Here is a 15,874-nt window from a genome sequence, read left to right as displayed (position 1 = left end):
TCCTTATCCGATGCATATGCACAAGCCTTTCATCTTGTTGTTTCCCGAACAACAGCATGTTCAAATCACAAAGTCTTCATGTGTGCGATTTTGCTTTTCCAACGCAAGTTATGGGCGAAGCAATTTTCGCAGAGGTGAAGCCTTTTTCGACCGACCACCACCTATTGACGTCAGCTTCCTCCTGCACACCTCAAGTCTGAGAGACTGCCCCATAAACCTGTATCGCGTCAGCTCCTCGGTTCTCTTCTTCAGCACTATATATCGTCGGATACTGAAGGTGACGTTGGAGTCTCGTTTCACGAACTCCTCGCATATAATGCCGCTTGTTGAACTCACCCATGCAAGGATTGCCAGAACACGAGTACTCAGTACCATTGACTGCTCTGTCAGCTCTCCGTACTTTTCTATCGCGCGATGCGCTCCGCTGCCTTCTCTCTATCTCGATGTTCTGAAGTGTACACCGCAGCTCATCCCTTGGATTTCTTATTTCTTCAAATGGCGCGCTTCTTTATGCCGTTAGATGAGGAGCTAACCGGAGCGAGAAGGGCTTGCAGACGAAGGACACAATGTGGCCAGGTACCAATGTGTGCTGAACGCTGCAGCGACTCGCCCCGTTGAGCATTAAAAACGTCTCATAATAGAAAAAACACTTTCTATGGGGCTCAACCACGGATTATATCGAGGAATGAAAAGCAGCTCTATTCCCCGATCGAATCAGCAAACATTCGAACGCAAGGGGAATGGTGAAATACCAAGCCGTACAACCGGACGACGTCGTCAGACGTCAGGGGAAATTTCTTCAATGATTCGGTACAGTGTGTGCTGTTCGACGAGCCTTCTCTCTGAGCGAAACTGCGGCCGCCAAATGAATCCACTGCAGCTGAAACAGTTGATGATGTCCTCGCTCTCATCAAGTTCGATCATACATACAGCTGGCTCCATCTCCGCGACTACCCATGTACGCCCCGACCATTTCGGCCAAAGAAAGTCGCATCGTCTGAAAAAGACAGAGCTACGTCTCTGTGCTTCGTACCGATCGGGACGTTCCGGGAACGCTGTCGTTGCGAATTCGATACAAGACGGCTGTGCATGAACCAGGACTTTATCGCGACTGTATGCCAGTGCATTCAGGATCACACGAATTAGCTGGCGAGAAAAATAGATAGAGGTAATGGGTATTATCGTCGCTTTCCCCTTCCCTAAAGTAATCAACGGGTCGTTTTTCTACCAGTGAACGCAAGCACGCTATGAGTATATCTGGTTTCGGTGTGGATCGCATGTACTTGCTTCTTTATTTCAGTTTTCCTCGTCCATCTGAATACTGTGGTGAACCGTACCTGAACGAGGAATGCAGTCCTCCTTGCACTGTTCAGTAAAGAATATATATCTAACATTCTATTCGTCTACGATCTATACAGCACATTGCTTCTACATCTCGACCTTCTGCTATACACATCAACATAGCATACGAATACGCATAGCAGGAATGGAGCCTCATGGAGTTGCGCTGGTGAGCAGAGAGCGTCTCGAGCGTCCGCATGGGATGCGTTTCTGGATTGCGAATTCGAACGACCAAGAACGGCAGTGCAGTGCAGTGCAGGAATCCTTAGCTAGCCGACTTGGGGCTTGTGAACGTGTGTGAGCGGATGCGCATACGCACCGCTCCATACATAAAAACGAACCTTCTTTGCCATATTCATGCTTCGTGGTCCGTATACTCTGCACTGCAGTGCACGGGTACCGAACAATATGCAACTCTAATTCTGCTTGCACGCTGCCCTCATGGCTGCTCGTGGTACCTCCGTCTCGTCGTTCGAGTCGGAGACATTTGGAGACAGCACGCTAAGAGGCAGCAGCGAACTCATCAATGGACAGGAACGAGGCACGCGCACACGTCGAAGCAGTGCACGTCACCGCAGTCGTTTGTCGAGTTTCTTTGCTCCACCACAGATTCGAAGCGATCCAAAGGAAGCCAAGTTCCTCCTTGAGACGCTATCCTCGAAGCAGGTAACTTGGCAAATTCTCAACTTATGCAGTGCAATCGTGCTCTCCGTCACCTACACGCTAGCAATGAGTCTGTTTGCACGCCGTTTCGAAGCGGCACTCCCGGCACTCAACCTCGTTGACCGCGTCGTCGTGTACTGCTTTTGCGTGCTCCAGCTTACTTTCACGATCGTCTACTTTTTGCGTCTCTATCGGTATGGATGGATCCGTTGCACCTTCGAAATGCGCAGCTGCTTCCTACAAGGTCTATTTATATTCTTTACGATGAATATTATAGGCAATATTGCACGAACGATATCGGAAGCGAGCGGCACCACGATTGCCATTCTCTATGTCTCCGACCTGGTCTGGCAATGGTTCTGGATATTTGGTTTTTATGGACACGCCATGGCTATTCTACGACTTTATCGTGATATTAAGGATCGCCACACGTTTCTAGAACGAAACCGCGTGGTATTTGGTCTCTGTTTGATCATCGCCGCCGTGGAGACAGCCATTTGCGGCTGGTCTCGAACGGCGTTAGGACTCACCTGGCCGGGCATGTTGGTTCAGTTTGCTATGCGTGGACACCAACAACAAGTGGCCTACTCGCTTACGTTTGCGCTCGTGGTTACCATGCGCATTTTCCTCGATGGTTGGATTGCCATGGAGCTCTACCGCACCTTCCGAGTGCTCCAGCAGCTGCCGTATACCTGTTGTCATCACAAACAAATGGGTGCTCGTTTCTACCGTGTCTTTACTGCGATATCCTATATATTCCTGATTGCAAACGATACCATCGCAGTGGGCCTGGTACCATTACCCAGCGCGAACGCGTCCCTCGATGGCGTACCGTTGCGGTTGCTGGGTATTGCACGATTCAATGGTGGTGCCTTCGCGATGCTCTTTACATGGTCGGTGCTCCTGCTCTATGTGCATTTACCTCCGACAGTGCTGGGTGTTTGGCTGCCCTGGATCGTTGCGCTGGCTCCGGACCCAGCTGCATATCAAGAAAAGCGAGCCCCACAAAGGAGCGTTTCCTCCGAGTGGGAGTTGTCCGCGCACAGCGCCAGCCAGGCGGCACCGTGGCCAGCGGACGCACTGGATGCAGAGCGAGAGCTGCGCAAAGCAAACCTCTACTACCAGACTGAGCAGGAAGCACTGCGAAATGGAGACAGCTGGCTCTCGCGCTCACTTGTCCTCGAGACGCATGTTTTGATCTTCAACATGGCGTACCTGTCCTATCGACCGTGGCATGACCCGCATATGTATGCAGAGATGTTCAATCATTATGGTGTGGGCGAAATGGACCCCCTGCAAGCACGAGTCGTGCGGCATATCTCCAGCGCCGTTACAGATGTACATGTGCTCGTCATTGACTTGGCGGATAGGATTGTGGTGAGCTTTCGCGGTACCAAAAGCACCAGAAATTTACGCACAGATATGAATGTCCGACGGGTTCCTCTCGAGGAGCACCTGCATGCACGTGAATGTCCGCAAATACAGGATACGTGGCGCTTGAGCGCCTGCAGCAAACACGGTCAACGCGGGTCGTTGCGGGAGTCACCGGCGAAAGCGACTGTCGACGGTACAACTCGAATGCCTCGTACGACGAATGCTGTAAGCACCACTGCCTTGGCTGCCGGGCGTAGCGGCACCTCGGCTGCGACTTGTTCGCAAATACCGCCCGCAACACACAGCAAGCGCGAAATAGATTCGACTAGGAAGCACCAGGCATCAGTGGAGGCCTTTGCCAAGGACGATTCGGATATAGAGCGCGGTCTTGATGATGCCCTGTCACAGGAACTCGGTTTAGATCCTGGAGGCCGTTTTGCACATCGACGATGGTGGCAGTATATGCTGAGCGTACGCGGGATCCGTTCCCTGCGCTTTGGTGATTTTCGCGCTCAGGCTGGTGACGATTTTTCGTATCTCATAGGGCGACGATTGCCTTCAATGGTGCACGGTGGATTTTTGCACGCCTATTTATCCGTGCGTGAAGAGTTAATGGAGACGCTGAAACCGCTTGTTGCGAAGCCCTCGAGCACTGCACCAACCGCAGTGGATGCGGCTTGCGCGCCCTTGAGCAGCACCTGCGGCGATGCCACTTGTGGTGTCGCTACCAGCCTGGATAGGCGCGTGCAACCATCGAACCGCTTTCCCAAGGTGTCCAGTGCAGATATTCATGGCGGTTGTGAACACGGGCAGCAGCAACAGCAGCTGAGCTTAGTGGGTAGAGAGACCGCAGCGCGGTGTCGAAGCGAAACTGCTACAGCAGCAGCAGCAGCAGCAGCAGATGCGAGCGAAGCGCAACCGTGTAGTGCGATGAACTCCTTGGATAGTGCATCTTGCAACCACAAACCGGTGATCTTTTGCGGTCACTCTCTCGGCGGGGCCCTGGCAACCATCGCTGCCCTCGATATGACGTGTTTTGAGAATTCACAGTCGTTGCGTCTGTCATCGGATCTGGTGATGAGTGTGACTTTTGGGTCGCCTCGAGTCGGGAATCGCGCTTTCGCCGCAGCGTTCCAGCGACATGTGCCGTTTTCATTCCGATGGGCAGCGGTCGGCGATATCGTGACGAAACTGCCTTTCTGGGGTTATGAGCATGTTCCGGTCAAGGTGATGCTGGATCCGTTGTCGGGGAGCATTCTCATGGATCCCTCGATCATCGAGGAGTCCATGGTGGCGTTCCGGAACTCTTTGGATGCGCACCTGCGACCCGCATATATCCAGGGGTTTGAGCGCTGGTGTCGACGCTACCACCCCCGCTGGAATGTACAGTTCTGGGATTTCCACGACGTGTTTGATGACCACGCCCTAGGTGCTGCTTTGGAAAGCATCACATGATGAATGCATGACCTATGCAAGCGCATGGCTGCTGGAGCGTGCCACTTGTCCTCAAGGTCCGCTACGCTTCGCAAACGGGCGCAAGTGCGCTACCCACAGAAGCACACCAGCATCACGAAGGTGAGCAACGACATGTCGGGTACGCGAGGCACGCTTGAGCATCAGCCGAATGGTGTCTTGGATCACGCCCGGTGCGAGGTCGCTCAAATATGTGGCTCTCGCCACACGCTCCACCTCGACGACCTGCAAAAAAGTACACCTCTGCGAATCATGCTCCAGAGGTATGCATCAAAGGTTCCGCCCCATGTTCGTCGAATCGTCATGCAGACTGGTCGGTGGATGAATGCAGCACCTTCATCGCCAAAGTGAAACGCGTTGACGTCCGAGTGGAAAGCGTGAACCGTCCCCGGTCGACTGGACGCGGAATCCGTCCGAATTCCCGGTAGCGAAATAGACGCGATCCGCCACTGGCTACCCTGAAAAGCGTCTCTGGCGGGTACTTCTGCGAAATCCAGAATGAGGCATGCTGCGCTCTGTCCACTAGTCTGCAGGTCTGGCTCTGACACGGCCGCATCGCTGCTGGAGTTTAAGCTGCGCCCCAGTGATCGACGCATGCTGCGGTTGCTGAGACTGGTCTCTCGATAGTCAGTCGTAGTGCCTCAACCAGCGCCAATATTCCTGCTGAATTCATGCTTGTCGCGAGTACGCCTTTGAGCGCGTTTGCCGACAGAGGCCGGCGCCGTGGTGCTCGCAGCACAGCACGCGATCATGTGCTCTTTGTGGAGCTGCAGACAAGCACCACTTTTGCAGCACATGGTACACGCGATGGACGCGAGCGTAGCCTCCAACGATCCGCGATCTATTCCTGAGGTATTCCGGCGGCGATAATCACCACCCGGTATCATGGGTGAAACGCTGTAAACGATGCATCATGCGATATCCACAGGGCCAGGGCACGGCGATGATTCGGCAGCAATCTCGCTCAAATGCTAGCTTACTGAGGATTCTCCAGGGTTTCGTTTTTGTTGGATGATCGTCGCCGATGATGTCGTCTTTTCTTTCTCGCGGAAGACGCGTTCTTGGCCGCTGGGTGCACGTCGTCCTCGTGCTCTGGCTCTAACGACGACGACGACGACGACGACGAAACGGATGCAGACCTCCCGTGGTCGCGCTTTGCAGAGGCGCCATCCTGCGCTCCACCAGGTGCCCTCTTCTTCGAGCGCATGCGTTCGGGTTCAAGTCTCGCATCAGAGGTATCCAATGCCAGCATCAAACGCCGCTCGTCGCGTGTGCAGAGCTCCTCACCAAGCTCTAGTTTCGTGAGCAAGAGTCGAAACCGACTTTCTGGGCGACGTAAGATACGTGACATCGACCGCGACTGCGAACCGAATACACCATCTGCAGTTGCCGCATCTGCGAGCTCTTCCAGATGCCCGCAGGCAACGACCTGGCGGTATTCCGGAGTCTTGGATGCCTGGTCCGCGATCTTCGCGACTTGCCTCACAAAAGGACTGCCTTCAGCCTGCAGTTCATGCTCGCCTTTCCGCCAGTAAGACATAGCGACTGATGCGACGCCAAATACTGAGTTGGGTGAGTCGACGCGTGCTGCCAGTCTGCTTTAGCTGTTCGAGATCGGCAAGGAATCGTCTCGCAACACGGTCCATAGCAGCGTCCGATTCTATTTCCCAGTCACACGACTCGCTCTCTATGTCTTGCTCTAAAGATGTAAGCGACTTGTCGAGTACCTCAAGTGCCTTGGCGGCCAGCCCTGCACACTGCATCCCGAAACGCTCTTGCTCCTCGGGTGTCAGTTTCGCTTGGACGAGTGCTCGCAGCTCTGCAGGCGATGCAAGCTTGCTTAGATGACCGGCTTCCTTGGCTTTGCGCCACCTTTGATGCAGCTTTCCACTCTCTCGATGCCCGGGTTCAGCTTTGGCTGCCATGAGAGCTGCTGCGCGTGCCATTGCAACAGAGAGCCGAGCGTGGTGGTTAGGAGGAGGTCAGAAAACTGAAACAATCCACGTGATGGTCTCTCCAAAGCGTCTAAGTCTTCAAGGCAGTAACCGGACTCGTCGCTTCCGCTGTCAATCAGCAGAAAAGCGCATAGCGTACGCCCCGTGCCGCACAGAGGAAGCAGCACGTTGGTTTCGAAGATCGATAGAAGACGTTTTTGATAAACAATTCGCCTCTGGAAACACCACCAAACGCCTTGCAAAAGAGAAACGCTGGAAAGCCAGTGTACAGGAGTGGCGTTTCTCACACCGTCCGTCGTAGACCGATTGTCTACCCAATGATGTGCAGACGCCTGTGCCGGCGTTCCGCAACTGGCCACCTACTACTGGTTTCAACTTCTTCTCGTATCACTCCATTTTGGGAGGTTGCCTCGCAAAGTTGGCTCTCGCCAACTCCGGGGGTCTTCTTTCCAGTACTGCACATTTCCTTATACTGATGGCGGCGTTAAAGTCTCAGTCCAGGAACTCTATTCGTTTCTTCCTATCATTAGTTTTATTAACCAAAGCGAGTAGTCCTCGAAGTTTCGCCCTCCTTGCCATTTGCATTTCCGTCAGCGAGCCGCTGGCTTTTCTCCATCGCGACCCTCTGAAGTGTACAACACAGCTCGTGGTGTGTAGAAGATGTTCGAAACTCATCTAAAGGTGTTTTGACATAACGGTGTGCGCACTCCTTGTACGTTCTTGTCGTTGGAGGCTGGTGTACACCCTTTTTGGGTGATCCATCGACCTGCCCCGTATGCTACTACGAGCCTTTGGCTCCTGTCCTCCTTGAGGGCGCTCAATTGAATGAAAAAGCTGGCGTATGCTCGCTGCTTCCTACAGTACAGGTTCATACGCAGACGAGCCCACCTGAACTTTGTGCATTCTTTCCAAAGGCTCTCGACTTCAGATGCGTGAGTGCTCATAGCCTCTGGAAACGCTTAAATATCGGCTCCGCGGCTCGTCACCCGGCTGATCGCTTCCAAATTCACTTAACCCCTGAATTCGATGTCTCACTTTTCTTCGTCGCATTCATTATACCGGATTCTCGGTAATATCTCGCTCATGAGAGCTTCAACAGTCTTATGTCTTTCTGACATAAGTTGCCGACAGAGCCATCTTCCTCACGCTTGGGTGCTGCAATGGTAACGATGTTCGTGTTCGCAGAGTCCACGCCAACGGCAAACGCGTTCTTCTGCGCCTCCAGCGCCGTCGGGCTCGCCTCCTGGTCCGTCCTCGGCTTCGCCCGTGGCGAAGAATATAGATGAGAAGGATGCGGATCCTGCGACGAAGGAAGTGGAGGATGACGACCTTGTAGACGGCTCGGCGAAGGATGTAGATGATAAGGATGCGGATCCTGCGACGCAGGAAGTGGAAAAGTACAACCTTGTAGACGGCTCGGCGAAGGATGTAGATGAGAAGGGTGCGGATCTTGCGATGCAGGAGGTGCAGGATAACGACTTTGTCGTTGGCGCGGACCCTGGGAATACGAACATCATAACCATCGCTGTACCAAAGTGTGCGGAAGATGGGACTGATGGTAACTTACGTCAGAAAGACATGCGTCTTTTGAGGCTCTCGAGAGCAAGATACTATCGAGAATCCGGTATTATGAATGCGAGGAAGAAAATCGAGACTTGGAACTCAGGAATGAAAGAGCACCTGGAAGCTTTGAGCGAGGTGACGAGCCGAGGAGCGGACTTTAAAGCTTTTCGGAAATTCATAGAAGTTCGTGTTGCTCACTGGGAGGCGCTATGGGAGGAGTATACCAAGCCCCGGTGGGCTCGTTTGCGTATGAATCTATACGGTGGGAGGTAGCGGGCGTTTGCCAACTTTTTCAATGGGTTGAGTGCCCTGAAGGAGAATGAAATCAAAGGCTCGTAGTAGCGTATGGGGCGGTGCGCTGGAAGACCCAAAAAGGAGCTACGCCAGCTCCAACGACAAGAACATACAAAGAGTGCGCAAGGCGTTTTGTTACCATACCTGTAGATGAGTTCCGAACATCGTATATACACTATGAGCTGGGTTGTACACTTCAGAGAGTGGAGATGGAAAAGTGCCAGAGGAGCCCTGAGGATATAGCAAAATACGGACCGCTGACGGAAGAGCAAATGCAAAGAAGGAAGAAAGTGCGAGGGCTACTCGCATTATTAATTACAATCAATGGCACGAAACGTATGGAGTTTGTGAATCGTGACTATAACGCCGCAATCAATATAAGGAAATATGCGGTGCTGGAGACGAGACCTCCAGAGTGGACAAGAGAGGACTTTGTTGGACAACCTCTCAAAGTCGAGCTATATGAGACAAGATTGGAAGCAGTAGTGGGTGGCCGGTCGAAAAAAACCTGGGAGGCGTCTGCATCTCGGTTGGAGACTTCTTGTCTAGGGCGCGTTTGCCGCCACTACTGTACACCGCTGTTGTTCGACTTTCGAAAGGCGTTTGCTTCCAGGGGTGCGCGAACTCAGCGACGGATCCTCGTTTGATCCAAAACGTCCTATCTCGAACTGCTCGCGAGCACGAAGCTCATGCTCGTTCGCTCAAGGACTGAAGCTCCTGAGTTTCGTGTTGGACGATAGAAAGCTGTTCAGTGGTTTCGTAGAAACGTTTCAGACGTACAAGAAGGACCTCTGGAAGCACACTGGAGCACCGGGCTACGCTGCGCCCCGAAAGAACGGGCGAGTGTTTGCAACTCTGGAGCGCAGCGGCACAGCGCATCATAGCTTCGCAGTGACCTGCGACGTTCCGAAATTGTCGTCCACTGAACGGTTCTGCTTTTTGCGAGGTGCGCGTGTGATTGCGTCTTCGAGTGAGGCTGCGTCGGATCAGTTGTCACTCACTGGGACTATGCTTTTGTTTTCTGGTAGAGCTGAACCAGACCAGATGACCGTTGCGTGGCTGCTGCCGTCGACCGTGTGGCAGCAACGGTGCCCGGTGGCGTTGTCCGTGTGCAGCGGACCGGCCCTCTCTCCGTGTAATCGGTTGATGACTCGTTTCCGGTCCAGCGTGCGTGCGACGCTATCTCGAGAGGGAGAGCTGGGCGAAGAAAAAAGCGGCGAACACTGCAACACGCGCGAGCACCAAAGGAGTACAGCGGGCGAGGAACCCCAGCAGAATACATGGACCAGGGAAGCCACGAGGCATTCGCCACAGCTAGATATGACAACGCTGAATGATCATAGCATAGAGGTCGGCTTTATGGAGTGGGCAAAAGGCGCCGGCATTGAAACCGCTGAACTCAGCATTGCGCACTTTGGCCGCGAGCACCTACGCGGCCTCAGAGCTGAAACCGCCTTGCCTGCAGGTTCGATTCTCGCTCGAGTGCCGGGGTTTCTGGCGTTGCAGACCCGCTCCGATGATAGCGGACGAGGTTGTCCTCTGCCAGAAGAGGTCTGCGCGCCCATGTTCTGGAAGCAGGCGCCTTGGTACGCTCGTCTCGCGCTTCTGTTGCTTTTCGAGCGGTACAAAGCAGATCCTGAGTCTGCTCGAAAGCTAGAGACTCTTGTCTTGCGTCGCAAATTAAAGCGCTGGGAGATCCGGCCAAACCAGCGTCGAGGCCCTGCCAAAGTATCGGCGTCTAACTGCACACTTTCGCCCTGGTTCCGTCTCTTGCCGACAACATTTGACGAGCGGCCTCTGTACTGGACAGATGCAGAACGTCGGGAGCTCCAGTATGATTGTCTTTTGCGGGCTATCAGCGAGCAGGAACGAAAATGGAAGGATCTCTATGGTCGGTTCGTGCGGCAGACATTCGAACGAGGCGGAATCGATTTGAAAGTGCGAGGAGGTTTATTCAGCGAACAGGACTTTCAGTGGGCGTTGAACGTCGTTGTCACGCGCGCATTCAGCGGACCCTCCGAGACGACGCCATTCGGTGAACGCTGGCGTCAGGCGTGTTTCGCTGGGGCACTTTCCCTAGCGAGCTGGAACTTTCATCTCATGGACGCGTTCGCAGCACTGAACGTCTTTCTGGTGGTGGTCTTGTCGCAGCTCGTATTTGACGCGCTGTACCCGCGCATTTATCAGTCCATGCAGGGTGCACCGTTGAAGAAGTATGTCATTGCACCTTTCATTGATCTCTTCAATCATTCTTCTCGCGTCCAATCGAAGGTCGCTTATGAGTACTTTTATGATGCTTTTTCGCTCAGCATAAGCAATCGAGACACGCATGCAGGCGATCAGGTCTTCATATCGTACGGCACTTTGACCAACGATGAACTTTTGGCTTTGTACGGATTCGTGGAAGAGGATAACCCGCACGACACGTACAAGCTCTGGGACGATGCCTCAGAGACGACGATCGTTTTCGATGCGACAGGCCGCGTGCGCAATCCAGAGTCGGTCCAACACCTCTCGGCGACTGGTCTGATAGCACTGATTCGCGAAGAGCTCGCGCGCAAGCCGACGACGCTCACTGAGGATGAGCAATGGCAGCCGAGCAACCAGCGATTGGAGCTGGCGCGGCGCTTTCGCATAGGAAAGAAGCGTATTCTGGAGCGTGCGCTGCAGCAGCTCGGGCATGCCCATCCTCAGCACTCTGGGCATGCGACGAACAGTGGTGTATCGGCGGAGCGGTGAATCCGTCACAAAACGCAGCAGAGCATGCCCAGCTGAGGCAAACTGGCGCCGAATATCTCTAAGGTGCAGGCCCGGAGCGTTCGGAAGATGGCACTGACGGTAATTTGCGTCGGAAAGACATGCGTCTTTTGAGGTTCTCGAGAGCCAAATACGATCGAGAATCCGGTATAATGAATGCGAGGAAGAAAATCGAGAATTGGAATTCAGGAATGAAGGATCACCTGGCAGCTTTGAGCGAGGTCACGAGCCGAGGAGCGGACTTTGAAGCTTTTCGAAAATTCATGGATGTTCGCGTTGCGCATTGGGATGCGCTCTGGGAGGAGTATACGAAGCCTCGGTTGGCTCGTCTGCGTATGAATCCATACGGGTAGAGGGAGCGGGCGTTCGCGGACTTTTTCAATCAGTTGAGTGCCCTCAAAGAGAATCAAAGTCAGAGGCTGATAGTAGCGTGCGGAGCAGGGCGATGGAAGACCCAAAAAGGGACTATGCCAGCTCCAACGACAAGAACGTACAAGGAGTGCGCATGGCGGTTCGTTACAACCCCGATAGATGAGTTCCGAACATCGTATACACACCATGAACTGGGGTGCACACTTCAAAGGGTCGAGATGGAGAAGCGCCAGAGGAGCCCTGAGGAAATAGCAAAGTACGGACCGCTGACGGAGGAGCAAATGGAAAGGAGGGCGAACGTTCGTGGACTACTCGCATTAATTAGTCCGATCAGTGGCAAGAAACGGGTGGAGTTCGTGAACCGAGACTTTAACGCCGCTATCAATATAAGTAGATGTGCGGTGCTGGAGATGAGACCTCCGGAACTCACACGAGAGAACTTTGTTGGACAACTTCTCAAACTCGAACTACATGAGAAAAAGTTGGAGGCAGTATTGGGTGGCCGGTCCAAAATGACGGGGAGGCGTCTGCACGTCAGTTGGAGACGTTTCGTCTAGGGCGGGCTTCTCGCCACTACTGTACACTGCTGGCGTCGTTTGTCTGTAGAATGGCGTTCAGCGAACATACGCCTAACTATAATCTGCAAAATGATAAACATTTCACAACTATAGAGGGTAAGTTTGTTAACCTAGTCGCAGACGACGTCCAGCCTTTTCGCCTCGCCGCCTGCAATCAGTTTCAGTATATCCAAGCACATTTCGAGCCTGAGAGGCTGCCCCGCAAAGTTAGATCGTGTCAGCTCCGCGGGTCTCGTCTTCAGCGCCACAAGTCGTCTGATATTGATGGCAGCGTTGAAGTCCCGGTCCACGAGCTCTATGTGTTTATTGCCGCCGGTGGAATGCACCACTGGGAGCATAGGTGGAACTCGTGCCCTCTGTGTCGTTTCAGTCTCGGCATTGTCACGTCGGGCGAACGTCTATTCTCGTCTATCGCCTCTATTCTTCTTCTTGGTCGTTGTCGTTGTCGTCGTTGTCGTCGTTGTCGTCGTCGTCAGATACCCTTTTTCGATCGATAGTCGGCGAGCCTAGGATTTTTCCGTTTTTCGAGGTACCCGGCGACAGCGGCCTCCCGTGATCCTTGACTTGCATGGCTATACCGTTCCCATGAATTTTTCATTCAAATGAACTCACTTCTTTATGCATTAAGGCGAGAACCTTCCGGATGGAGAAGGACTTGCAGGGGAAAGGCGACATGTCTCCCGGTATCAATGTGTGCTAAGCGCTTCAGCGATTCGCCTTCTGAGGTGATCATTACGTGTCACGAGCGAAAACACTCCTTTCGATACGATTTAAGCTCGAAGAGTACGCTGGAATGAAAAGCAGCTCTACCTCAATAGTATCCACGAAAGCGGGGACGCAGCGGGGATTGTGAACTACCAAGTTGATCACTAGGAGAGCGTCGCCAGGCGTCAGCGAACAAGTCTTCCATGATTCGACAAGGTGGTTGGTGCTGTTGAATACGCTTTCTCTATAAGCGAAACTGTAGCCGCCAAATGAGTCCACTGCGGCTTGAACGGAAGATGATGTCCTCATTCCCCTCGAGTTCGATTGTATATAAAACGGGATGCATGCTCGGCGAGTACGCATATAAGCTCCGACCGTTTCATCCGAATGAGGCCTCGCCGTCTTAAAAAACAAACCGATGTCCTTGTGTTTCAAACCGGTCGCTGAGTTCCAGGAACGTTGTAATCGTTGGGATTTCCGTGCAAGATGGCCGTGCGTGAACTAGGACCTTTTTCCCACTGTATCCCAGTGTATTCAGGGCTAAAGGAGCAAGCTGTTTAGAAAGATAGATACCGGCGGTGGCTGTACTCGCCGCTTATTGCTTTCAGTTCGATGATCAACGAATCATTTTCTATCATTGAACGCAAGAACTCTTTGAGACTGTCGGTTTTTGACGCGGAGCGCATGTACTTTTCTCTTTTAGTGCTCGTCAACCATCTGAGGGTAGACGTAAGACTGACCTGAATGTAGAATGCCGTCCTCCGTGCACTATTCAATAAAGAATCCATTTTACAAACAATTCGACTAGGATCCAGAGTATACACTGCACCGTGATTAGGACTTCCAGCAATGCACTGTTAACAAGCATTCGATTCCACTCAGCTGTTATGAACCAAAATCCAGTTGAAAGACCATACCATGCTATGTTTGCGATTTTTTTCATTGACAGAGCGTTTACTTACGCCAGCGTTCTCCGATTATGCGCGTTTCTTCCTTCTTTCTTTATGCTTTTTTTTCAGTGCACTGTAAAGTATCCATCAACCCCCTACTTCCATGTTCCATTACCTATAATTCGTCTCGGATATTCTGGTCGTTTCCTACGTCCTGTCGTGTGCCGAGCCTGCCGAAAGCGACAGCAGTGGCGCCTATAGCAATGTTTGCGATATGAAGCTTCCAGCTCGAGCAATATGCCGCTACTAGGACTCCCGAGGCCAACGGAGCATGCGATCCTCTGCGGGTTTGTGGCGTCGATCGTCGCCGCCTCATCATCCCTCGACGCTGCGTCAACGGATACCACCGCCGGGAGCGCTGCCGGACGTCCGCGCTGCATTCATAGGCGGTATCCTGGGCGAGTCTGGAACGCCAGAGACCGCTGTGAACCGGCAGAGAGACTAGAACTTGCCACCAACCGAGACGAACGCACATGATAAACGGTGATCAGGGGAAAGTAGCTGGACCAGGTGATCGGGCAACGTCCAAAGCTTCTGATGCAAACGAGCGCGTGCATGTGTTCGTCGGAGGGGGTGCGTCGACGCAACGCACAGGAGGTCAGCGTCAAACCAGCAGGTCTGGACGGGGCGTCCAGCGTCTTTCGGCTGGAGCCCAGCCGCTTGAGCCACTAGACGGCTGAGGATTCGCGGGGAACAGTGCCGCGGCGCTGCACCAGCCGCGTCTGGTGGCCTCGCCTCTGACGCCGGCCGCGGACGCGGACTCTTTGGAGCCAGAATCGTTCGTGTTTCTACCGCTGTCGCAGTACTACTCGCGCTGCTTCGTTTGCGGTGAAGAACTGGGTCCCGGGGAGGGTGCATCAGCTTGGCCAGCGGGTCCGTGCCTGGGACCCGACGCTGCGAGTCAGCGCTCGACGCTCGCGGGTGCCGAGGGTGCGCTTCTGCCGCCGTACGTTGCGGACTGGCAGAAGCGGCATCGCTACGGTTACTGGCAAACGGTTCGCGAGCATCGCCTGACGCAAGTGCCTGTGGGCCCTGCAGCCGACGGCACGCCGACCACGGACGCAGTCGATGCGTCGGTCGGGGCCTCTACGGCAACGATTACGACAGCCCCGGCACCGGCAGCGTGGAGCGGCGCAGTTCCCCGCGTCGTGAAGGTCTTCAACGACATCCATCCAGCTCGCTACGACTACGCGTTCCTGATCTTTACCTTGCTTCTCTTTCCGTACACCTGGAGTCTAATCTCGTTACTCTACTGGACAGGTTGGTTCCGGTTTGAGAGCTTCTTTTGGGAATGCTGTGGCACGCTCTTTCCGCGCTCAAGAGGTTGTGAGCGGATTGTTGCGCTCGAGAATGGTCATGTGATATGTGTTCGTGTTTATGAAAGTCGGCATCTCTTGCCTGAAACCAGTAACCCGACGCAACTCTAAACATGGAAAGTCAAGTGAATGGAGATACGCGCTGATCCGGACTGCTCCAGTGGCAGTAACGAGCCCCCCATCCAGAACATGCGACCGAGGCGATGTGCTTGACCTACGCGCTCGTAACCGCACGACTTGCATAGTCGATAGCCTGCCTGCGGCTGCAGACGCGCGTCGCAGTGCTCCCACGCGAGAGATACGTATCTGTGGTGTCTGTTTGGACAGTTGCATTGTGCGGATGCGGTGCGCGTTACCAAACTGGACCCTGTGGTTGCATCCGCAGCCGCGCAACGGCCACGAACACTCCCCACGAAACAGACCCCGTGCGACTACGACGCGACTGGCAGCACGACTCCAGTGCCTGGACGCGACTGCACCTGCGCTTATCGACAGACGCTGGCCTGCAGACGCGGCCTCTGCGGAGCGGCATC

General features: G+C 53.8%; 2 protein-coding genes and 1 non-coding gene across 3 annotated transcripts, besides 6 other annotated features; all 3 read left to right on the top strand.

Moving 5' to 3' along the window:
• Nucleotides 1-1,136: 1,136 nt before the first annotated feature.
• Nucleotides 1,137-2,270: a sequence feature (possible transcribed region).
• CYME_CMT151C (similar to triacylglycerol lipase) lies at nucleotides 1,783-4,833 on the top strand (the record flags this gene model as incomplete). Its single annotated transcript, XM_005539127.1, has 1 exon — nucleotides 1,783-4,833. One exon carries the CDS (start codon nucleotides 1,783-1,785, stop codon nucleotides 4,831-4,833), a length of 3,051 nt encoding a protein of 1,016 aa, XP_005539184.1.
• Nucleotides 3,803-4,400: a sequence feature (possible transcribed region).
• A 2,323-nt stretch (nucleotides 4,834-7,156) lies between the features above and the next one.
• Nucleotides 7,157-8,067: a sequence feature (repetitive element).
• Nucleotides 8,068-8,075: 8 nt separating this feature from the next.
• Nucleotides 8,076-9,277: a sequence feature (repetitive element).
• A 394-nt stretch (nucleotides 9,278-9,671) lies between these two features.
• On the top strand, nucleotides 9,672-11,402 carry CYME_CMT147C (similar to protein N-methyltransferase; the record flags this gene model as incomplete). Its single annotated transcript, XM_005539126.1, has 1 exon — nucleotides 9,672-11,402. The coding sequence occupies one exon, from the start codon at nucleotides 9,672-9,674 to the stop codon at nucleotides 11,400-11,402; it is 1,731 nt and encodes a 576-aa protein (XP_005539183.1).
• A 75-nt stretch (nucleotides 11,403-11,477) lies between these two features.
• Nucleotides 11,478-12,691: a sequence feature (repetitive element).
• Nucleotides 11,478-14,228: a sequence feature (repetitive element).
• Nucleotides 14,229-14,403: 175 nt separating this feature from the next.
• On the top strand, nucleotides 14,404-15,466 carry CYME_CMT144T. The gene has a single exon (XR_002461699.1). It is a non-coding gene; the product is annotated as a hypothetical transcript (transcript).
• The last annotated feature ends 408 nt before the right edge of the window (nucleotides 15,467-15,874 follow it).

This window comes from Cyanidioschyzon merolae, chromosome 20 (genome assembly GCF_000091205.1).
Source record: "Cyanidioschyzon merolae strain 10D DNA, chromosome 20, complete genome".
Classification (NCBI taxonomy): domain Eukaryota; phylum Rhodophyta; class Bangiophyceae; order Cyanidiales; family Cyanidiaceae; genus Cyanidioschyzon; species Cyanidioschyzon merolae.
Note: the sequence above shows the minus strand (reverse complement) of the source record. Positions and strands in the feature narration are given on the sequence as shown.